Genomic DNA, 24,173 nt, shown 5'->3' with positions numbered 1-24,173 from the left:
GGGTCTAACACACTTTCATGGCAAGTCTTTCCCTACCTGGCCTAAGGCAGACCCAAAGTCTGAGCTAGCAAATCAAACTCCAATGCTAAAGACACCGGAGTTTTCAGTAGGAGACTGTCATATCCATATTCATCATTTAGAGGTCCTTGCTAAAGAAAGGACAAACCTAGGGGGCCGGGCGGTGGCGCAGCTGGCTGAGCGCACACGTTACAGTGCGCAAGGACCCGGGTTCAAGTCCCCGGCCCCCACCTGCAGGGGGAAAGCTTCACGAGTGGTGAAGCAGGGCTGCAGGTGTCTCTCTGTCTCTCATCCTCTCTATCCTTCCCTTCCCTCTCAATTTCTGACTGTCCCTATCCAATCAATAAATAAAGATAATAAAAAATTAAAAAAAAAAAGAAAGGACAAACCATCCTACAGAGTGAACACTTCATAGCTCAGCCTGCTTAAATGATCTCAAATGTGTAACTATTCCCCACAGACATTTGCTCAGAGTCAAAAACTCACACCGCTGCTGAGCAAATTAGACATTCTGTCTGTATGATTGTTCCCTGGGCTCAATGACGTGCTCAAATTAAAGAGTGTGTTCATGGTGCTGCTGTGAAGAAGGCAGCTCCAAGGGCAGGGGACCACTATAACTAGTTAATAAAGGAAAGGAAGCCAGCAGAGGAAGAGAAAGGAGGAAGGACAGCCACCTCTTAGTCACCTGCACCTTGGCAGAGAAACTTATCACTGAATAGATTTTTAATCTGGTGATATGAGTTTCTTCTTTATCTTTTTCAGCATTCTCTGCGGGGATCTGTACACTGGTTTCACCCTCTCTGATAGGAATCTCTCCTTGGCTCAGCCAAGGGACAGGAAAGACATTAGATAGGGCCTAATTAACACAGGACAGACTGATATTGCTACTCTAAACTAAATTCCTGGTGATTCATGTCAGTAGGAAAATTCAAACTCAAAGATAGAGTTTGTCATTGACATATGTCACTCAAGCCAGTAGACTAGGTGTACTTTGAGGGTCTATGTACAACCATAATCAACCAGTTCACTCATTCATTCATTCATCCATTTATTCATCCATTCATCCATCCATTCATTCATTTTAATCAGAACATTGCTAAATTCTGGCTTCTTGTGGTACTGGGGTTTGAAACTCTGATGCCTCAGGCATGAAATTCTAATTGCATAACTGCTCACACCAGCTTATTTTTTGAAAACTTCTAAGATACCAACTCAACTATCATATTTACATATACTAAATATTATGAAAAACCAAATTGGGGGAGTGAAGTGGGTTAAGCACACGTGGCTCAAGGCGCAAGGACCAGCATATAAGGATCCTGGTTCAAGCCCCCGGCTCCCCACCTGCAGGGGAGTTGCTTCACAAGCGGTGAAGTAGGTCTGCAGGTGTCTATCTCTCTCTCCGTCTTCCCCTCCACTCTCCATTTCTTGCTGTCCTATCCAACAACGAGAACATCAATAACAACAATAATACTAACTACAACAAAAAGAAAACAACAAGGGCAAAAAAAGGAAATTAATTAATTAATAAAAAAATTGGGACCAATACAGCTCACTTATTTATCAAGATAAACCCTAGGCATAGAGATCACTGGTGGAAAAAAAAAAAAGGAATAAAATTCAGATGTTCATTCCTGAATACATCCTATGCACCTAGCAACCTTGACTCCTGGTTGAGGAACACACACACACACACACACACACACACACACACACACACACACGACCCTGCCTCCCTCTTTAACAAACCACAAGAAGAGATACCACATCAGAGACCATAAAAAGCCAAAGCTCCGGGAGTTGGGCAGTAGCACAGTGGGTTAAGCACACATGGCACAAAGTGCAAGGACCAGTATAAGGATCCCGGTTCGAACCCCCAGCTCCCCACCTGCAGGGGAGTCACTTCACTAGTGGTGAAACAGGTCTGCAGGTGTCTATCTTTCCCCGTCTTCCCCTCCTCTCTCTATTTCTCTTTGTCCTATCCAACAATGATGACAACAACAACAACAATAATAACTATAACAATAAAACAAGGGCAACAAAAGGGAATAAATATATATATTTTTAAAAAGCCAAAGCTCCTATTAAAATATACCCCTAGCAGGTAAGTGTTTGAATTAAAACCTACCAGACAACTTAAGAAGCAAACACAATTACCTCACTACAAGGTAAGGAATGAGATGAATAATGATACGTAAGGTTTTAGACAAAAAACTTTTGATGGCATGGCTGAGTGGTGGCATACCCTGTAAAGCACAATCATAATCATGTGCAGACTTGGGTTCAAGCCTCCAGTCTATCTGCTGGGGTAAGCTTCACTAGCTGTGAATCAGAGCTGCAGGTCTCTCTCTTTATCTCTCCCTCCTATCTCAATTTCTCTACCTCTATCAACAAAAAGTGGCTTCTGGAAGAGGTAGATTTATCAAGCAGGCACTGAGCCCCAGCGATAACCCTGAAGGCAATTACACCTCAACTTATTTTTTAAATGTTTATAAGCAAAAAATAAACTTGTAATTTTCTGATACCGCTTAAAAGTATCTGATTTCCCAGGCAAAGCATCATTAAATGAAATGATGACAAATGACTGTTAGCACAGGGTTTTGTGTCAGTATTTAAATAAGTGTCTGGTTATCTGTAAGTATATCCCTCTCCCAGCAGCAAAAAGAAATAATGAGAATGGTGGTGTCTAAAGAAAGAGAACTGGATCTTAGAATAAATTTCTCTACAGGAGATATTTTTAAAATATCGGATTGGACTTAACAGTAACAAGGGCCATTCAAATGCCGTCTGAGAACAGCAGAATCCAAGTTCACTGGACAGAGGCACCTGCTCTCCTAACTCCTGCAGTAGTTCAAATCTCACTCCAGCCACTGTTGCTCGTTTTCAAAATACTCAGTCAGGTCGGGGGGGGGGGGGGAGAGATGCTGTAAAGTGTCCTTTAAATGCAATGCTCTAGTCTTGAAGGGGCTGGTCAATCTAGCAATCCTTACCAGAGCGCCAATTCCTACAGGTACCACTTGTCGAGAGTATCAAGTTGCAACTGGAAGAGGGGCAGCAACAAGCAAAAAACCCCAGGAAGCCATATTGGGTGCTCTGTATTCTGCTTTCCTTTTGGTAAGAATGGCCAAAGTTCAATCGTTTTTATAACTGTTCAAGTATGATCAAGCTATGCCTGTTTTTTTCTTTTTTCTTCATTGCCACTAGGGTTATTTCTAGGTTAGTCCCTACACAACAAATCCAGTAGCCATTTCCCCCTTTTCTTTCTTTTCAATAGAGACAGAGAAACAGATCTAAGGGGAAGACAGAGAGGGAGACATAAAGAGATACCTGCAGCACTGCCTCAATGCTTGTGAAACTTCTCTCCTTGCAGGTGGGGCCCAGGGGCTTGAACCTGAGTCCTAGCCTATGGTAATGTGTGTGCTCACTGGTGTGAGCTACCACCTATCCCCGTTTTTTTATTCAGAGAGAGAGCTGCCATCTATAAGCAAATTATATTATTCATGGGGGACTCGCCGCACCTCATTTCAGACCATTCAGTGAAATATCTGCAAGCTGAAAGGTACCGTGATATAAGCCACTCTCACATCCATTTGTATATGTCGCTCTTCTAACTAAGAATGCAGAGAAATGTGTAGTGTCACACCACATGCTAAGGTGGACTGGTCACTTTATTCTTTTTTTCAATTAATTTTTTAAAGAAGTTTTTTAAAAAACATTTTCTTTTATATATTTATTTATTATCTGATAAAGACAGCAAAATTGAGAGGGAAGGGGGATATAGAGAGGGAGAGAGAGACCTGCTCCACAGTTTGTAAAGCATCCCTCAGTGCAAGTGGGGACTAGGGGGACTGAACCCAGATCCTTGCATGTGGTAACATGAGCGTTCAATCAGGTGTCTCTCTGCCTGACCCCAACTTGTATCATCATCATCTTCAGAGATGCTCAACTCTAACTTCCGGAGAGACTGGAGTTTGAACTTGTCACTTTTATTTTATATATTTATTTATTTATTTATTTATTTTGTCTCCAGGGTTATCACGGGGGCTCGGTGCCTGCACTATGAATATACTGCTCCTGGTGGCCATTTTATATTTATTTTATTTTATTTTATTTTATAGGAGAGAAATTGAGAGGGGAAAGGAGGAGGAGAGAGGAAGAGAGAAAGATGGACATCTACAGACCTGCATCACCACTTGTGAAGTGACCCACCACCACCTCCCCCCGCAGGTGGGAGCCAGGGGCTCAAACCAGGATCCTCGCGCTTCATACTACGTATGCTTAACCTGCTGCGCCACCACCCGACCCCCTCACTTGTCACTTTAAATGGTACCAATTCATCATCACTGTCATCCAGGATGCCACACATCGCAGTTCCAACTCTTGGCTTCCAGGCAGCCTCTGAACGACTCACCACAGTATTGGAATCGCCTGAAGGCTGCTTTTTAGCTTCCTACAACCCTTCTCTACAAGGATCTACTGCGACGTGCTTCAGCTGTGTGAGCATTTTGAGGCATTTCTCAGGCAGCTCTTGAGACCAGCAGACAATGACCTCTTCTCCCCAAAAGCCTGTCTCAGGCATTGCCTTCAAGATGTGCACTACTGGAGAGCTGAGTGGGGCTGGGGCTGGGAGGACTACTCCCACTGAAAACTTAAGAGGCTACTGAGGAGTATTTGTTACAATGACCGAATTGTAGGAAATGGTCCCTCAGCCTTTCTTAATCTGTCCTGTCTCACTAAGATGAATACCAATCAATACAAGAGGATTCATGAATTTTATATCAACTTCAACAATAACACCCTCTTTTTCGACACAAAAATCAACTGTTCCTTCATAATCATCACTGGGTGCTAGGACTTTTGCATGCCCTGTGTTCATCATGCATCCAGCGTGGTGTCTGCCTCGCTCTGGGGGGGGGGGAACTGAGTTCACATGGTGATAGTGGTGGTGACTCAGTACTGGACATGGGGACATTTTGCTTCACCCTTATCCCTTCTGCTTCCCTGGGCTATTTCTCTCCGCTGTACCCATTTCATTTTTCTTAGACGGTTCTTAGAGAATGAATGGACAGAGTCTACTTCCTGGCAAGCGTACAGCATCAGCTGCAGGCTTTACACAAGCTACCTACTTGCTCTTGAATGTAGAGCCAGGGAATGTGTAATACTGCTAAGCTTGCTTCATTTTTTTTCCTGTTTCATTTTTTCTATGCTTTTTTTTTTTTTTTAGAGGAGTAAGAGAAAAAGAGAGGAGAGACCAAATCAATGTAGCACCATCTATTAGTACCCTTCCCAATGCTGTCTTTGGTGCTTCAAGTGGTGCTAGGGATCGCACCCAGGGCCTCATGCATGAGGTATGTACTTGACCCTCTGAGCCATCTTCCAGCATTCCTATTTGCTTTTCACCAAGAACAAGTATTATGGATATAAGATTCACATTCTCAGAACAGAAAAAAAATTTTATTTTTTGACATATATATATATATTTTTTTTCTTTTCTTTTACCATAGTACTGTTCAGCTCTGGCTTATGGTGGTGTGGGGGATTGAACCTGGGACTTCGGAGCCTCAGGCACAAGAGTCTCTTTGCATAACTATTATGCTATCTACCCCTGCCATTTTGGGATATTATTATTATTTTACTGGATAGAGACAGAAACCTACAGGGAAGTGGGAGTTAGAGAGAGACACCTCCAGCACTACTTTACAGTTTGAAAAGTTTCCTCCTGCAGATGGTGGCTAAAGGCTTGAACCCAGGTCCCTGCACATGTGTGCCACCACCTGGTCCCAAAGCCACTTTATTAACTGAGCCTAACCAATAAGACTTGAAACTTTCACCTTGTGGGATCCAATGACAGCTTGGCGATCACTTTAAGCACCAACATGGCCTTTGTTCCCTGTTCACAAGCAAGCTGTCTGGTGGGGTTCAATGGAGGGCCACCAAGCACCTTTTTTAAAATTTCTTTATTGGGGAATTAATGTTGTACAGTCGACAGTAAATACAATAGTTTGTACATGCATAACATTTCCCAGTTTTCCATATAACAATACAACCCCCACTAGGTCCTCTGTCATCCTTCTTGGACCAAGCACCTTTTTTTTTTTTTCTCCAGGGTTCTTGCTCTCATGTCTTCAGGACTCCCACTACCCACAGACATGACAGCAGAAAGAGTCAATGGCAGTGGTGGCCTTCAGGTGCCTGGAAGCTGAGAGAGGCCCCCTTTTCTCTGACTGACCCCCAGTGCTCTGGCTTCAGGGAAGAGTGGTGAATCGGGATCTTTACGTAGGTCCTTGCGCTTTGCATGTGTGTAACCCCCTGCACTGCTGCCCAACTCCCCTCTTCTATGTTTTAAAGTTAGAGATTTCATCCTAACTCCATCCCTGTGCTCAGGAATGGAAGAGAGGAAAAGAAACCCTGCTTTGAATCCTTTTGATTGAAGTATAGTGCATGGACAGACCAGGGTCAGTCTTAATGTCCACTGCCCTGACCTCACAGACGGTGCTCACGAGGTACCCGGCATCAGGGGCAAAGAAGCCAGCAGCAGCAGTGCCTCCTGTGTAGTTGCATCCTTTCCTAGATCCCTTCCCCCATGGCCATAATTTCTCACCACATGGATTAACTAGGATCAAACAACCTGTTTCTGTACTTCATAATTGGAACAGCACAGTTTGTACCTTTTAACATCAGGCACCTGTGTTCGCCACCTTGCCTCGGTGTTGCTAACAGTGACCGCTCTCCTTCCTAGATGATATTTCACTGTAAGACTAATCCCACAGTTGGTTTTCTGTGGAATGTTTGAGCCATTTTCGGTTTCCGGCTATTACGGACAGTGTTGCTGCTACGACTGTGGCAAAACTGTTTTCCCCCTCCCCCTAACAATCTTATTGAGGTTTAGCCACTGAAAGTGTAGTTTGGTGGGTTTAGTGTATTTATGCAGTTGTGCAGCTCTCAGCATGCATACAGCATCACACACCCAGTCTCCAAGAACCCTGAACCCATGAACAGACACTCTCCATCCCAGCCACTTCTTCCCTGACGCTGGCAACTGTGCCAACCCTCTGTGTAGGCTCGCTTATTCATATAAATCCAGCTAGAGTCATATACGGTTTTTTTGTGACTAGTTTCTTCCACTTAACATGTTTTTAAGGTTCATCCACAGTGTAGCATATACCAGGACTTTTACTTTTGCCACCAGGATTATTTCTGGGACTCAGCATCTGCACAGCTCCACCATTCCTAGCAGCCATTTCTTCCTGTTTGTTTATATTGTGCTCTGATGAACATAGGAGTATCTGGATGATTTTTATAATACTGCTTTTAAAACATCCTTGAGTATTTCTGATGTCTGTATTATCTTGCTGTTGGATTCTGTTAACTGTTCATTCCCATGTGAACTGAAACTTTCCTGCCCCTTGTATGCCAAGTAATTTTGGATTGTATCTGAAATGTTACATGTGAGATTCTGGGTCTTGTTTATATCTCACGGGAATCTGTTGATATTTTTGCTTGAGCAAGCCAGGTGGGTCCAGGGTACCCTGTTCATTTCAGCTGCGGTGTTGGTTGTGATTTCAAAGTCTTTTCAGTGCTGCTTGGATCGTCTCGCCTATGTCCACCTAGTGGCCATTTTGATACTCGGGCAGTGATTTATCTGTCCCTGTCTTGGGTCTATTAATTTGGATTAGATTCGTGCATGAATAGCTCAGTGTGGGGAAGCTCAGGAGTTCATAAACAATTATGTGGGTGCTCTTTCCAAGTTCTTCCTTGTCCACACACTCCTTCCTATATTCCTACTTGTTGGGGCTCCTACGTTCCATCTATGATGAGAGCACAGGGGCTTTAGTTCTCCTACTCTGCCTACCACTTCCCACAGCTGTGACCAGGTCAAGGCCAGGAGTTCAGAGAGTGAAAAAGTAGCCAAGATTCACCACTCTTCCCTGAAGCCAGAGCACTGGGGGTCAGTCAGAGAAAAGGGGGCCCCTTTCAGCTTCCAGGCACCTGGAGGCCACCACTGCCATTGACTCTTTCTGCTGTCATGTCTGTGGGTAGTGGGAGTCCTGAAGACATGAGAGCAGAGGAAAAAGCGGACAAGGTCCTTTCTGAGCACGAGAAAGTCCCCTTTCCTGATTCTGGTTTTTGAACCCAAACTAGAGGATTTCTCTTGGCACTGTGTCCACACTTATCCCCAGTCCTGCTTTTCACACTTGCTTGCTCGCTCTCTCTCTCTCTCTCTCTCTCTCTCTCTCTCTCTCTTTCCCTTCTTTTCTTTCCTGTAGGGTTGAGGAAATGAACCTTGGGCCTCACACATGCATGATATTACTAGGTGGCCTCCTCAGTACAGTACTGTATGCTTGATATTTTTCAGTGAGAGAGAAGAGAGACAAACAGTAGAGACCACAGCAGTGCTCCTCCATCTATGGAGCTCCCCTGGTGTGTTCATGGTTCTCTCATGTGGTGCTGGACTCCAACCCAGGATCTCATGCATAGTCGGGTGAGCTGTCATACAGCCCTCTCTGTGCACTGAATTCTGAGATGTTGTGCTGGGCAACAGTGGTAATCAGAATATAATAAAATAGCTTTGCATTTTATTGAGCAAGCTTACCAATAAGCAGAAATAGCATACTGCCAGCTGCATTCTGAGATCGGCTCTGTGTGACTGTTACAATAAAGAGCAAGAGAAGTTGGATGAATGGGACTGGTTGGTGTCAGAAAGGTGCTTCGGGACTTCCAGAGGCGGAGCTACGAGCAGCAGATCTCTCTCCTCTCCTCCCCCCTCCCCTCCCCTCTCCCCTCCCCTCTCCCCTCCCCCCTCCCCTCCCCTCCCGTCCCCTCCCCCCTCCCCTCCCCTCCCCTCCCCTCCCCTCCCCTCCCCTCTCCTCTCCTCTCCTCTCCTCTCCTCTCCCGGATCAACTAGGAATACCAAAGGAGACCACCCGGGACCGAAACAAGACAGGACTAGAATGACCACAGGAACCCAGTAAATCACTGGTGAGTACAAACACATGTGGCTGGTGACAGAGAGGAGAGAAGAGCCTAAGGAGAGATTAAGTGACTGCTAACAGTTCAGCAGTTTATCAGTTGAGACACCACCTCCAGTCTGCTCCACCAAGGGGACAGCTTAAGGGAGGAGAGGCTTACTGTGGTGCAGGGGACTGAACCTGCGACTTCAGAGCCTCAGGCATGAGAGTCTCTTTGCATAACCATTATGCTATCTACCCCCACCCCCATCTAGAGACTTTTTAAAAGAGGTTCAGAGGTGGGTTGGGTGGGTAGTGCAGCAGGTTAAGTGCACATGGCACAAAGTACAGGGATTGGTGCAAGTATCCCGGTTTGAGCATCCGGCTCCCCACCTGTGTGTGGGGGGGGTCGCTTCACAGGTGGTGAAGCATCTCTGCAGGCATCTATCTTCTCTCCCCGTCTTCCCCTCCTCTCTCAATTTCTCTCCATCCTATCCAGTAACAACAACAATAGCAACAAGGGTAAAAAAAAAAAAAAGGGAAAAAATGGGCTCCAGGAGCAGTGGATTCATGGTGCAGGCACTGAGCCCCAGCAATAACCCTGGAGGGGGGGAAGTTCAGAGGTAACTACGTTATTCAGAATTACATGTCTACAAGTGAAAGGGTAGAAACTGGAACTTGATCCACAAACGCCAGTGTCCCTTTCCCTCTACCACTTGGATTTCCAGTGGCAGTGGGACAAAACAATGGGACATAAATTGGTAAACTTCCCCATGGGTCTGCTGTGGCCATTTTTTATTCCAGAAGGATAACCTGCGCTTCCTACATCTTCCTGGATGGTTGTGATCCTGCCATCTCGACTCCAAGCATCTGGAGGATGCTATGGCATCCCATATTGTCCCTCCCTCCCTCCCCCTCTATATAAATTAAATTAAAGAACTGGATCTGGAAGGATGCTCAGCAGTTTTACTGCAGATGCATAAGGCCTTGGCTCATTTCCCAGTACCACATTAAAAAGAAAAGAAAAGAAAGTAAATGAAAAAAGTGTCTTGGAGGCAAGGCAGTGGTGCATCTGGTTAAAAGCACACATTACAGTGTGCAAAGACCCAAGTTCAAGCCCCTGGTCCCCACCCACAGGGGAAAAGCTTCACAAGTGGTAAAGCAGGGCTGCAGGTGTCTCCGTCTATCTCCCCCTCCCCTCCCAATTTCTTTGTCTCCAGACAAGAGAAGGCTAATTCAGTAAGATGAGAAACACCTGATTACAAAGAACTCGTACAAACCAGATGATGAATGGGCAACTGGCTTATCAGAGCCCTCACCAAGGAAGAACTCTGCATGGCCAAAGAGCACATGAAATACTCACCACCATTAATCATCAGGGAGAGCTGTATTAAACCACAAAGATAAACCACGGCTAGTAAGGTCAGCAATGAAAAGCCCAATGGTACAAAGTGTTGTAACAGGTGTGAAGCAATCAGAATGTATGGGCACTAGTGCTATGGATGTCAAGTGGCACAACCACTTGGGAAAGTTTTCAAGTTTCTTTTACTAAAATATTTTATTTATTTATTAATGAGAAAGATGGGAGGAGAGAGAAAGAACCAGACATCACTGGTATGTGTGCTGCCGGGGACTGAACTCAGAACCTCATGCTTGAGAGTTCAATACCTTATCTATCCACTGCACCACCTCCCGGACCACCCAAGTTTCTTAGATCACTTAACACATGCTTGCCCTTTGGTTCAGCCATTCTGCTCCTTGATATTACCCCAAGAGGAGTAAAAACATTTGTCCACAAAATACCTACATGTGAATGTTCATAGCAGCTCTGGTTGCAATAGCCCCAAACTGGAACAAGCCCATGTCCTTCAACAAGAGCAAAGCTACACCAACTGTGTATATTCACACATGGGACCACCCATTGGTGAGCAAAGAAAGTCAGACACTCAGGGCCGGAGATAGGACAATGGTACTGCAGAAGACTTTCATCCCTGAGGCTTTGAATTCCCAAGTTCAATCTCTAGCACCACCATAAGCCAAAGCTGCACAGTGCTCTGGTCTGTATCTCTCTCTCATCAGAATAAAATCAATATTTTAAAAAAGGAAAAAAGTCATCTTTTGGGGGCAGAATGGTGGTGCACCAGGTTAAGCGCACATAGCACCAAGCGCAAGGACCAGGATTCCAGTCCACGCTCCCCACCTACAGAGGGCTTCACTTAACTGTGAGCAGTGAAGCAGGTCTACAGTTTTCTATCTTTCTCTCCCTCTACTGCCCTGTCCTCTCTCAATTTTTTCTGTCCTATCTAATAAAAAAAAAAAGGATGGGAATCAGGCGGTAGCTCAGCAGGTTAAGCATAGGTGGCATGAAGTGCAAGGACCGGTGTAAGGATCCCAGTCGAGCCCCCAGCTCCTCACCTGCAGGGGAGTCACTTCACAGGTGGTGAAGCAGGTCTGCAGGTGTCTATCTTTCTCTCTCCTCTGTCTTCCCTTCTCCTCTCCATTTCTCTCTATCCTAACAATGATGACATCAATAACAACAATAATTACAACAACAAAAAACAAGGGCAACAAAAGAGAAAATAGATAAATATAAATTTTTTAATTAGTAAAAAAGGGGGGGAGAAGGCCATCTGGAGCAGTGGATTCGTAGTGCAGGCACTGAGCCCCAACAATAACCCTGGTGATGAAAGAGAGAAAAAAAAAGATGAAAGAAAGAGGAGAGATACATAGTGGGGGTTGTATTGTTATATGGGAACCTGGGGAATGTTATGCATGTACAAACTATTGTATTTACTGTTGAATGTAAAACATTAATTCCCCAATAAAGAAATAAATTATTAAAAAAAAGAAAAAGAAAAAGAAAAAAAAAGAGGAGAGATGAGAGAGAGGGGGAGAGAATATGAATCTCTAGAGCCCTGCTCAGTTCTGGCTGATGGTGGAACTGGGGATTGAACCTGGAACCTCAGAACCTCAAGTAGGAGAGTATCTTTGCCAAACCACAATGCTGCCTCCTCCTGGCTCATGGTTTGATTTTTTTAAGACGAGCTTATTAAAGAATCAAATTGAACACTCACTCAAGTCCAGGAGAGACTTGAACCCAGGATTGGTCCTCATACTGCTCTAAGAAACTGGTCCAAAGATCAGGTAGGTCCCTGTGCATGGGGGCAACTGACTGCTGTTGTGAAGGCACAGGCAACAGGACTATCCACGACTCAGGGTGCTCTCTGCATTGAGACAACCAATGAAAGTTCTGAAACAGACTTGGGTCTGCCGAGCCTCCGGGTGCTGAATGAAGAGAGTACGAATGACTGCAAAGAAGAGGTGAAGCCTCCCCCTGGTGACCAGCCTCATGTTGAAACCACACAGGAAGAACAGCTAGTGGCACGTGCTCAAGTGCGCCTACATGATGGTCACCTTCCTCTTCGTGCCCTACAATAAAGCGGACTTGTGTTACTGCCACTACTGCAGTTCAGAAGTGGACGTCAGAAGTGACCCCTGCTGTACCTTCTAACTGCCCGGCTCCCTCTCAGCTCTTGCCCAGCAATTCTCGCTGGCAGGCCGGTCTCCCCAGAAGGCTCTGTCCCCTGGTGGTCCTGGGGCCTGGAGAGTAGCTGGTGGGCATGTGCAGGAGTCCCCACGCCACCCTGCTTCTCTTCCAGGCCCTTTTCAACCTTTTCCTGCTGTTTATAGACTAAAGTGTAAGCTGACAGGAAGGAAGGAAGGAAGGAAGGAAGGAAGGAAGGAAGGAAGGAAGGAAGGGAGGGAGGGAGGGAGGAGGGAGGGAGGGAGGGAGGAGGGAGGGAGGGAGGAAGGAAGGAAGGGAAAGACAACAAACAAGCCAGACATGCAAGAGTACAAGCTACATGAAGCCATACACAGAACACTAGAAATGGCAGATTTGCGCCTGAATAAAAGGGGCAGAGAGGGGGAATGAGTGGGACAGCAGAGGCCATGACTTTCGGCGAAGGCAGAAACTATATTGTGATGGGATTTTGGTGACACGGGTTTAGTCAGTTTTGGGAGCTGTAGAGCTACGATCCGTACATTTCTTTTTAAAAATCTCTTTCACTATATTTTAAAATATTTATTCACTTTTGTTGCCCTTGTTGTTTTCATTTTTATTGTTGTTATTGTTGTCAGATAGGACAGAGAAATTGAGAGAGGAGGGGAAGACAGAGAGGGAGAGAAAGACAGACACCTGCAGACCTGCTTCACTGCCTGTGATCCTTCCGCTGGTCCTTGCTCTTTGTCGCCACCTGTGCTTAACCCGCTGCACTACTGCCCAACTCCCACTATTTTGGGGTCTTTTGTTTCTTTGTTTGTTTGTTATTGGATAGAGACAGAGAGAAATTGAGAGAGAAGGGGGGAGATACAGAGGGCAGCGAGATGCCTGCAGACCTGCCTCACTGCTTGTGAAGCGACTCCCCTGCAGGTGGGGAGCTGGGGGCTCAAACCAGTCCTTGCGCTTTGTGCCGTATGCGCTTAACCCACTGCGCTACCGCCCGACTCCCCACTATTTTTGTTTTTTAAAGAAAGTATATTAGCTTGATTGTTTATTATCCTAAGGTTTAGGAGAGCAGCATTCCAGTCTGCCTCAGAGTGGGCAGTGGCAGTGACAATGGCAGGATGGTAATAATGGTTGAAGCTGGGTAATACACATGCTTGATGTTTTCCCTAATATTTAAGAAAAATAATCATCTCCATCTGTTCTTGCTTCTCTTCACCTGCTCTCTCCTTCTACTTCTGTGTGGCAATTCTGTTTGGACTGTCTTCTCTCAAACCCTGATTCCTGAGTAACTGCCAAGGTCCACCTCTTAACTCCTTGCAGCTCCAGCTCCCCACAGCCAAGCAAGCCCCAATGATCACCAGCCATTTCTGCTGAGTCTCATCACACCCAATCGCCCAGAGCCTGTGAAAAGTAACAGGAAACAAAGTTTTCCAGCTGGCTTTTTCAGGTCAGTCCGACCCCACCTATAGTATTTGACTAGGATTTAAACAGCACTTATCTCAAAAGCCTGGCATATAGAACAATGTAAAAAAAAAATTGTGGGGGCCAGGAGATAGCTCAGCAACTCGAGAGACCATGCACCTTGACATACATCAAACTCTGGGCTTGAGCCCTGGAACCACACGGGAGCACCATGGATGACACAGCAGTGCTGCATCTCTGCCCGGTCACTATTTTAAATGTGCTTTTGACAGGGTACCCACTTCTGAGGTACCAAACAAGTTTTGCTTCACCTCAACAGAAGACCAAGTGCCATCTGTGCCTACTGGTAGATATTCTAAAAAGGAGTTGGATACTCCTAGGAATCACTCAAAAGAGAAAACCACCATCTGGCTCTCTGCCACTGAAGCATTCCATCTGGCAGAATACCAATCAGTACTGAATTATTACTGTGCTACTTGCTAGTAAAGAAAGCCTCAACATGCAGTCCTTCCTTAGAGGATAGAAATGAAAAGTTGACTGGGGAGTGGGGGGCAGGCGGTGGCGCATCTGGTTAAGCACACACATTACAGTGTTCAAGGACCCAGGTTCGAGCCCCTGGTCCCCACCTGCAGAGGGAAAGCTTCACGAGTGGTGAAGCAGGGCTTCAGGTGTCTCTGTCTCTCTCCCTCTACCTCCCCTTTCCCTCTTGATCTCTGGCTGTCTCTATCAAATAAAGATAATAAATAAATAAATAAATAAGAGAGGAAGCAAGATTGTGTTATTTCTTTAAAAAAAAGTTAACTGGGTTGTGGCCAGAGAAAGCTGAGGGGTGGCAGAGGGAACTGAGGCATAATGTGTGTAGGAGGGTGAGGGTGGGTGAGAGGGAGGTTTGGTTTGGAGTAGTAAAGTCCTGTGAATTAGAAAAATAAAATAATAAAATAGCCCACCACCATCACCACAGAGAAGTTAGATTATCACCCACAGAAGGGACAACAAATAGAACCACCGTCAGCTTTATTTTAAACCATGACATGCCCTATTTTTGCACTAAGTCCAGTGTTACTGTTAGATAAGGGCTAACAGAATCACAGCAGTTTCATTTAACACAAAGGGGGAAAAAATCACCTGCCCTCCAGACTCCGTGAAATGGTGCGGGCCGAGGGGAGAAGTTTGAATGTCCCTTCCCCAGCATCTTTTCTCACCCTAGAAATCGTAGCATGGGGCTCCATGAGGGGCACACAAGATACCAGTGACGCGCTAGCACACGACCTGACTTGCTCTTGGAAAAGAATAACCCAGGGAGGGCGCGTGGGCAGTAGCGAGGCGGGTTAAGCGCACATAGCGTGAAGCGCAAGGACCAGCGCAAGGATCCCGGACGGTTCGAGCCACTGCTCTCCACCTGCAGAGGGGTCGCTTCGCAAGCAGTGAAGCAAGTCTGTAGGTGTCTATCTTTCTCTCCCCCTCTGTCCCCCTCCCCTATTTGTTTTTCTGGTAAAAAAAAAAAACAAATAGCTCCTTTGGGGGGAGATAGATAGCATAATGGTTATGTAAAAGAGACTCTCATACCTGAGGCTCCAAAGTTCCAGGTTCAATTCCCACCCCACACACACCATAAGCTAGAGCTGAGCAGTGCTCTGGTTTTAAAAAAAAAGATGATGATGAATGAAACAAATCTGGGGAGTTGGGCGGTGGCGCAGCGGGTTAAGTGCACGTGGCGCAAAGCGCAAGGACCGGCCTAAGGATCCCAGTTCGAGCCCCCGGCTCCCCACCTGCAGGGGAGTCACTTCACAGACGGTGAAGCAGGTCTGCAGGTGTCTGTCTTTCTCTCCCCTCTCTCTTCCCCTCCTCTCTCCATTTCTCTCTGTCATATCCAACAATGACGACATCAATAACGACAACAATAATAACTACAATAAAAACAACAAAGGCAACAAAGGGAATAAATAAATTTAAAAAAAAATCTGAACCCTCTATGGGCCAAAGACATGCAGAGATAACCATCATCTCCGCTAAAAGTGAAAGCAATGTTCCACGAAAAATTCCACACAAGGCTGGGTAGTAGCACACCTGGCAGAACACAAATGACTATGCTGGAGGACCTAGGTTCAACCCCCTTGGTCCCCACCTACAAGGGTGTGGAAACTTCACAAGCAGTGGGGCAGGGCTGTAGGTGTCTCTGTCTCTCTCCCACCCCATCTCAATTTCTCTGTCTCTCTATATTAAAAAAAAGGACACCAGAAGCAGTGAATTCATTTTACAAGCACCAAACCCCAGTGATATCCCTGTGCAGACACACAACACATGACATAGCAATCCCACCTGTGGACAGAGATCCAGATGAAGCGAAAGCAGGTATTTATATACCTACAATCATCACGGTCTATTTTCAATTTCAATTGCCCAAAGCGGAAACAATTCAAGTACCCATTGTACTTGATATATGGATATATGGCAGATATATGGACTGTCATAATGTGGTACAGACACACTGTGAAAAGTCATTTAGTCAAAGAAATTCTAACACACAGATGAACCTTGAAGACACAAGGGGGGAAGGGAGGGGAGAGGGAGAGGGAGAAGTGGGGAGAGAGAGAGAGATGCATAGTGATTACCAGGAGCTTAGGGAAGTGAGGAATGGAAGTCATGGTTTAAGGGGTACAATATTTGTTTGGAATGATGAGGACACTGGAGAAGGACCTGAGAGGTTCTGCAGTGGAAGTTGGTGTTGAAGGACTGTGTGCAAGAGGTCTTCAGGTCTGGCCCCCAGGCGTCATCAATAATCAGAAATAAACAGCACTCTGGGGTAAAAAGAAAAGAAAAGAAAAACTTGGAGGGAGGATACTGCTGCTGACTTCACAACAATGTGAATGTACTCAATGCACTAAAACTCACATTTAATAAGTCTTATGTGTGTTTTCCCATAATTTTTTAAATTATCTTTTGCTACTGGGTAAATCTTATTTCTCGCTGGGGTTGGGTGTCTGCACAATAACCCCACCAATCCCAGTGGCTGTTCTTTTTTCTTCATTTTTTTAGAGAAAGAGAGAGGAAGGGAGCACAAAGAGACACACCTATGGTGTTGATTCATTTGTGAAGCTTCTCCCTTGCAGGTGGGGACCATGTACTTGAACCTAGGTCCTCAAGCATGGTGTTATGTGTGCTCTATTGGGTGTGCAATCACTCAGCTCCCTTTATTGTTGGTAGCTTGATACTGTTGTTGGGGGGTGTATCACAGCACAGTTAACACACAGGTACAGTTTCTCATCTCCACGTGAAGAAGTGTCTGCAAAACACTCTCATCCCCAACTTAGGCCCATTTCCACCATCATTTATCAGGACCCTCAAAGCACCCCCCCCCCATCGGCCCTCATTTCCCACCTTCCTTTGTGTGGCACAATACGACACACTTAGTCCAAGTTTTATTTTCCCTTTTCCCTTTTCCCTTCCTGTCCTTGTGTACGGTGTACCTATCTACACTGCTAGTAGGAATGCAAATTGGTCCAACCGTGTGGAAAACAGTCTGGGGATTTCTCACAACAACTAGAAACGGACCTATTCTATGACCCAGCAATTCCTCTCCTGGGGATATATCCAAAGGAAGTAAATACACCCATCCAAAGAGATCTATGCACACCTATGTACATAGCAGCACAATTTGTTATACCTTGATGGAATCAAGTTAAGATTAAGCCAAAATGAGATGGACGAATACCAGAGGGCCCAGTAATTTTGTTTCTTTAAAAAAATTTTTTTTGTTTCTTTTCTTTTAATGAGGGGGGAGGGAGAAAGAGAGAGAGGGAGATAGAGAGAGATACCAAGACAGAGAACAGAGCACTGCTCAGTGCGGGCGTATGGTGATGCTGGGGGTTGAATCTGGGAGCTTGGAGTCTTAGGCATGAAATACTTTTGCACAACAATCATGGTGTCCCCTCATCCCATTCCATAATATCTTTTAAATGCCAATGAAACACTTGCCTCTAGTGAGCCATGGTAGTTTTCTCTCACAATAGTGCCCACCAGTTCTTGCTTAGTTCTTGTTGGTCTGTGGCTTTTCTGTACCCTATAAAATCTGGGCTGTGGTGACAGCCTCCAATTTAGGACTGCATAAAAGTGGAAAAGGAGATGGAAAAACAAACCCAACCCTGAATTATAAGAGCAAGAGAGAGGATGCCCGGTTTACATCTATGACCTCCCCATAAACATAAACATGCTTAGGGCTGTTCTAGGATTTCTTTCTCCACAAGCATTTTTCTGGAAGAGCACTATGCTGTCCCACAAGCCCTTCTGTGATGAGAAAAAAGCTCTACATCTTTCCTGTGCCTGGAGAGCACTTCAAATGTGTCTAAGAGCAACTAAGAAACTATTTTCTTGCATTCGAAACCAGGCCAACTTAAATAGCCAGCTCTGGCTAGTAGCAAGCAAATTACATTGCAAGGTTTTATAAAGAACTTTCACAAAGAACCCAGAGTGACAGACTATCTTTTTTGGAGGAGATGCCAGAAAGCTGTGAGTGGTAAAGATTGAGACAGAGTTGGTCATCTGTTTAACTCATAAACCTACTTTATTGGACTTATGTGTAACTTGTCAAACATTAATAAAAGGATTTGTTTATAGTGTCGTGAGGAATGATTCACTGAACACCAGGTTAAGGTCAAGCAGTGCAGATACATGGTTCAAACAAAAGGTCTAGGTTGTGAAACTTCACCTGGACCTCCTCCACACTCAGGGGTCCAGTTAGTAGGTGAAGGCTTGTAGCCACCACACCCAGGCCCAAGAGAAGTCAAACCATCACACAGCAGTTTTCCCCATCAGCACTAGCAGGCAGGAGGCTATACAGCAAAAGGGTCAATTAGAGGTTCGGGAAAGAACCTATTCAAACTCCCAATTTTGGAGCTGAGTGAAAGGGAGTGGAGAAAACAAGGTGATTGTGGGAGAAGTGGGCTCCTGCACACGTTTTCAAAAACGACTGGAGAGTGTTTTCAGTAGTCAGAAATGTCAGGAGAGTGTTTGCAAAGCGTCCAGCTGCCTCTTGTTTGAACAGGCCTCCAGCTGGGGAGGATTTGCTCTGCAGCGAATGGACCCACTGGCTCCCAAGGAGGGCGTAGATCAGCCTCCCCCCTCGACCTCGCGGCGGCGGGCGTGCGCTATTCCGTCTAACCTAATCCCGGGCAGCACTGGGACTTCCTCTTGACCCCCGGAGAAACCGAGGCAAGACTCTGCCTCCACAAAGGGTTTATGAGGGGGCCTCAAGTGCGGCCGGCGAGTCGCACAGAAACCGAAGGATCAGCGGGGAAAACAGCCAGGCTACGACTAACTGCACACACCCGGGCAAACTCTGGCTGCGCCGAGTCACGGATTCTCCATTCTGGTTCCTGAGCCCGGAGGCCTAGAGTCAGCTGCATCCATGCACTTCAGCACCAGCGCCCCTGGCCGGCGCCCCGTCCGCGCCTGGCACAGCTGTCACACCGCGTGCAGCAGTGGAAGCGCGCGGAAGCCAGGCGAGGCTCAGTCACGCGCGCGTGTGCCCCGCCGACCCCGCGCGGCCGCCCCTCAACACCCGGGAAGCCCAAGCCCAGCGGCCGCGCACCTGGACTCAGCCTGGACGGGGGGGGGGGGGGGGGGCGGCCACACTCCCCAGGAGCCTCCAGCGCGCGCCCCGCGCGGCACCCCAGGCGTGAGGGCCGGGCCGCTGGGAGCTGGGGGCTCTTCACTGCGGGCTGAGGTCCGGAGGACCCCGAGGGCTCTTACTTTCCGCCACCTCCGCCTCCCCACCCGTGAAAGGGGACACTGCTGCCCCTCCGACTCTTACCCCTGCTCTCCTGGCTGGGCGCTAAGCCTCCACCCTCCAAACAACGGGCCGGAGCCGGCCAGAGCACCCACGGGGGGCAGGAGGTTGTCTCCGGGTGAGGGGCCTCTCCTCACCTGCGTCGTAGAAGGCGTCCAGCACGGCCGTCTCCCCGAAGTCGAGCCCCCCGAAGGGCACTGAGGTGAGGTGGGCGCCCTCAGCCTCGCAGGCCCGCTGCAGGCACTGGCAAGCCCCCGCCTCGGGACTGACGGCCGCGCTGCCCTGGGCGCTCTCGCTGCGCACGTATACAGCCCGCAGAGCCCTGCGCGGCCCGCCCTCGCCGCCGCCCGCCGCGCCGTCGGGCTGCTCGGGGCCCTGGTTCGCGGGCGGCAGCGGGCACGGAAGGGCCTCGCCCGCCACCCCGGGCGCCCCGGCAGGGCTGGGTCCGCCGCCGCCGCCGTCCATGTGGCCGCGTCGCCCCCGCGAGCAAGCGAGCCAAGCAGACGAGCGCGCGAGAGAGCGAGCGAGCCGGCACCTGCTCGGAGGCGCGGAGCCAGGCGCTATGGCCCCACGGCGGCAGGGGGCGGCCAGGCCCCTCCGCCGGGTCCGGAAGCGCCGTCCCGCAGCCCCGAGCGCCCTTTGAAGGGCCGCGGAGAGGCGGGGACGCGAGCGGGCGGAGGGCGCGGGGAGGGCTGGGAAGGGCGGGGGGGGGGGGGGGCAGGAGCGCGCGGGGCGCCCCCTGCCGGCTCCCCTGGGTAGTGGACACAGCCCTGCTAATTGGAGGCTTTCCAGCCGGCAGCGCTCTGGTGGGCGCTCGTGGGTGTATTCGGTTCCCAGCTACGTCCCAGCGTCTTAAGCAGCAGTGAGGGAGCAGATGCTGACTTCAACGCCCCCACCCCCCACCCCTCGACTCCACACTCTCGTCCCCGGCGCATCCTGACCGCCACTGCTGTGATCCTGACACGCAGTTCACTTCGTTTGCCTGAAAAGACTCCACTGGTGCCGGGTGACGCACCTGGTTGAGCACACATGTTACGGTGGCAAGGACTCGGGTTCAAGCTCCGGGTCCCCACCTGCAAGGGGAAAGCTTCACAAGTGGTGAAGCAGTGCTGCAGGTGCCTCTCTGTCTCTTTCCCGCTCTATCTCCCCCCTCCCCTCTCAATTTCTGGCTGTCTCTATCCAATAAATAAAGATTAAATTTAAGAAAGAAAGGAAAGAAGAAAGAAAGGGAAAAAGAGAGATTCCACATTGACAGACCCTCTCAATTATGAAGTGTGAACCCACCTCACGACTTTAGGCCCTAGTATTCAGACACAGTATCACTACTACAAGCACTACTGGCATGACAGTTAGGGTCTGGGGATCAGGAGCTAGCTCATCGGATAAATGAGTGAAACTCTGGGGTTCAATTCCTGCAACAAGAGTACTATAGGTGGTAGAGCTGTACTGTGTGCTGTCTGTCTCTGTCTTGGGAGAAATGCCCATTTGGATCCTTGGCATTTTTTTTTTTTAAGATAGAGAAGCAGAAACAGAGTAGAAGACACCACAGCACTGAAACTTCCTTCAGTGCAGTGATGGCTGGGCTCGAAGCTGGGCTGCACACATGACAAAGCAACACACTATTCAAGTGAGCTATTTTTTTGAGTGATAAAGGTTATTTATGTATTGTGCTACAAGTCCTTTATTAGATAGGTTATCTGCAAAAACTTTCTCCTATTATGTTTTGTCCATTCATTTTCTTTTTTTTGCTTTAAATTATTATTTTTAATCCAGAGACCAGAGTATCATTCACTATTTTATGCACTGCCAGGAACAGAATACAGGGCCTCACAATCCCACTGAGCCATCTCCATAGTCCAACTTTTTCTTATTTTAAAATCAGAGAAAGAAGGAGAGCAAAGCACTACTCCACTATTGGTGGAGCTAGTTTTCCTTAAAAGGTGGGGATTAGGAACTTGAACCTGGGACCTTGCGCACTGTAACATGTGCACTTAGCCAGGTGCGCCACCACTCAGCTCCCATTTTCATTTTCTTGATGATGTTCTTTGCACCCATTATAAACCATTTTGACAGGATGGTACTTACCTTATAAAACAACACTTGCGTTTCTCTACACAATTCAGTAATACAGCTCATCTCTCTGCCCTACCACAAAGAAAAGAGAAACTTTCAGCATAAATCCTTGAAGAAATCCTGTCCTAACTCTAGCCCTGGTAGAAATTAGGAACTTAACAAGTGACATCATGTACATTCTCTTTTCGCCAATAAATAGATAATAGACTTGGAGGAAATTGGTAAGAACAAACGGTCCAGAGTTGGGAAGAGAAAAGCTAGGGGAAACTTAATACCTCTGTTCCAAGATTTTAAAAAATATGATGCTATATAGGGATACATTTTCTTGGTAACCTTGTAAGGCATAATAGTGCTAATTTTCCTAATGCACCTGTTCATTGGAGATTATCCCAATGGCCAGCACAGCTCCAGAAGGGCCAAGATGCCTGCTTCCAGACTGCTTGCCAGGTTCCTTTTGTTGCCCCACTTCAATCTTCAGCTCTCACCAGGGCCCTGCTGGGTGAGTGAGACACACAGGAGCTGTAAATTCAAGCTGGAATAATGCCTTCCTCTTCAACAAAAACCCTGCCGAGTCCAGAGTCCAGCTTTTGCCTGGCTAACAAGCATCTTCCCGGCAGTTGGTACATACAGCCCCCTTCTCCGTGTCTCTGGTAATTTCCACACCTGAGATGTGTTCCAGCCCTTTCTCCCCATGGCCTTCCTCCCCTCCACTCTGCCCCATAGAAGGAGACATTGCAAAATGTTACTTTGGTCACTTCTGTTGAGCTGACTCACCCGGCCTTGCCTCTGACTAAGTCAATGTCCTGGAAGCCACTTTTCCCCACCACAGAGGTGTTATTTGGACTGAGATGGGGGTTGAAGAGTGGAGCAGTTGCAATACAGCTAAAGAAGATTCAACAGCCAAGTTGGCAGTTTAGTGGGTAGAGCATGGGCGAGGCTCGGGTTTGATCCCTGACACCCCATAATACTGAGCAGGGTTCTGGACTCAATCTCTCGCTCAAATAAAACTTTTAGGGGCTGGATGGTGATGCACCTGGTTGAGCGCACATGTTACAGTGTACAAGGACCCAGATTCGAATCCCCAGTCCCCACCTGCAGGGGAAAAGCTTCACAAGTGGTGAAGCAGGGCTGCAGGTGTCTCTATTTCTCTCTCCTTCTCTATTACCCCTTCCCTCTTGGTTTCTGGCTGTCTCTATCCAATAAATAAATAAAGATAATAAAAATTTTAAATATATATATTTTAAAAGAATCATATTAAGTCGAGGAATTTTCATTTTCTTTATCTAATTTTAGGCCAATTTTTGTCAAACTACTGGGCTGTCAGAAAAGTTATAACACATTTTTCTATGCAAAAAATGAGTCATGACTTTTCCAACAACCCAATGGCTAGTTCTCTGACTTATTCAAGAGTGCAAAAACTATTTTAGTTACCATTAGAGTGTTGTTACTTTTTTCCCCCTTGTACCCAAGGAACAGGGTGAACAGTGACAAAAGAAAAACTGTGGCACAATACCATATGCACAATACTATATGCACTTGTTGTTAACACATCAGCATATATTCTAACTCAATGATGACTTGTGGAGCACCTTTTACGTGTCAGACAATGTCCTTGGTACTGAGAAGGTCACAGTCAACAGGTCAGCCTGTCATGGTGGGGGTGGGGGGTAGAAGTGCTATAAATCTTGTGTGGCTATAAATCATTATAACATCACAAAATACAGGAAAAACAAGATGGCTGAATCTCCAAAGAAGTATTAAGCATAAATTCTACATACAATGCTTATGAAATATAGGTGAAACTGGGGCCAGGTGATGGCACGCCTGGTAAAGCATACATGTGCCAATGCTCAAGAACCTAGGTTGGAGTGTACATACCGCAAATACTCTAGCCTCTTTCCACCCTATTTTCATTTGTTCTATTCCTACTTTTTGGCTCCTGTTTATTAAACATTTTGTCCTACTTTATATCTTACTCCCTTTCAGCCACCAAGTTGCAGATGCTACCATGATTCCATACTGACTTCCCTGGGTAGATGACCCCGACAATGTGTCTTGGAACCTTACCTCTCCAGAACCCTACCGCACTAGGGAAAGATAGAAACAGGCTGGGGGTATGGAAGTGTACTACAGCCCAGTCCCAAAATCTTTGTGATATATATATATATATATATATATATATATATATATATATATATATGATTTTATGTTAATGAGAGAGAGACACCAGAACACTGCTTAGTTCTGGCTTATGGTGGTGTTGGGGATTGAATTTGGGATATTCAGGCTTCAGGCAGAAGAGTCGTTTGCATAACCATTATGCCTTCTCCCCAGTCTGGAATTCTTTGTTGTTTTTTTTCCTTTATTCATATTTTTATTAGTGATTTAACAATGATTGACAAAATTGTAGGATAAGAGG

The 24,173-nt window shown here is 46.8% G+C and overlaps 2 protein-coding genes across 2 annotated transcripts in view; one reads left to right on the top strand and one right to left on the bottom strand.

The window, feature by feature from the left end:
• MAP3K15 (mitogen-activated protein kinase kinase kinase 15) overlaps nucleotides 1–20,233 on the bottom strand; it is a 119,754-nt gene extending 99,521 nt beyond the window's left edge. Inside the window, exon 1 of the mRNA XM_060182930.1 lies at nucleotides 19,819–20,233. Within this exon, the coding sequence (XP_060038913.1) occupies nucleotides 19,819–20,146 (328 nt within the window). The 5' untranslated portion in view covers nucleotides 20,147–20,233. The remainder of the gene's footprint in view (nucleotides 1–19,818) is intronic.
• On the top strand, nucleotides 10,828–12,477 carry EDDM13 (epididymal protein 13). Its single transcript, XM_060183420.1, is given in 3 exon segments — nucleotides 10,828–10,890; nucleotides 12,159–12,322; nucleotides 12,324–12,477. Coding segments are annotated over 3 exon segments (381 nt in total).
• Nucleotides 20,234–24,173: the final 3,940 nt, after the last annotated feature.

The sequence above is a fragment of the Erinaceus europaeus genome, chromosome X (genome assembly GCF_950295315.1).
Source record: "Erinaceus europaeus chromosome X, mEriEur2.1, whole genome shotgun sequence".
NCBI classification, from domain to species: domain Eukaryota; kingdom Metazoa; phylum Chordata; class Mammalia; order Eulipotyphla; family Erinaceidae; genus Erinaceus; species Erinaceus europaeus.
Note: the sequence above shows the minus strand (reverse complement) of the source record. Positions and strands in the feature narration are given on the sequence as shown.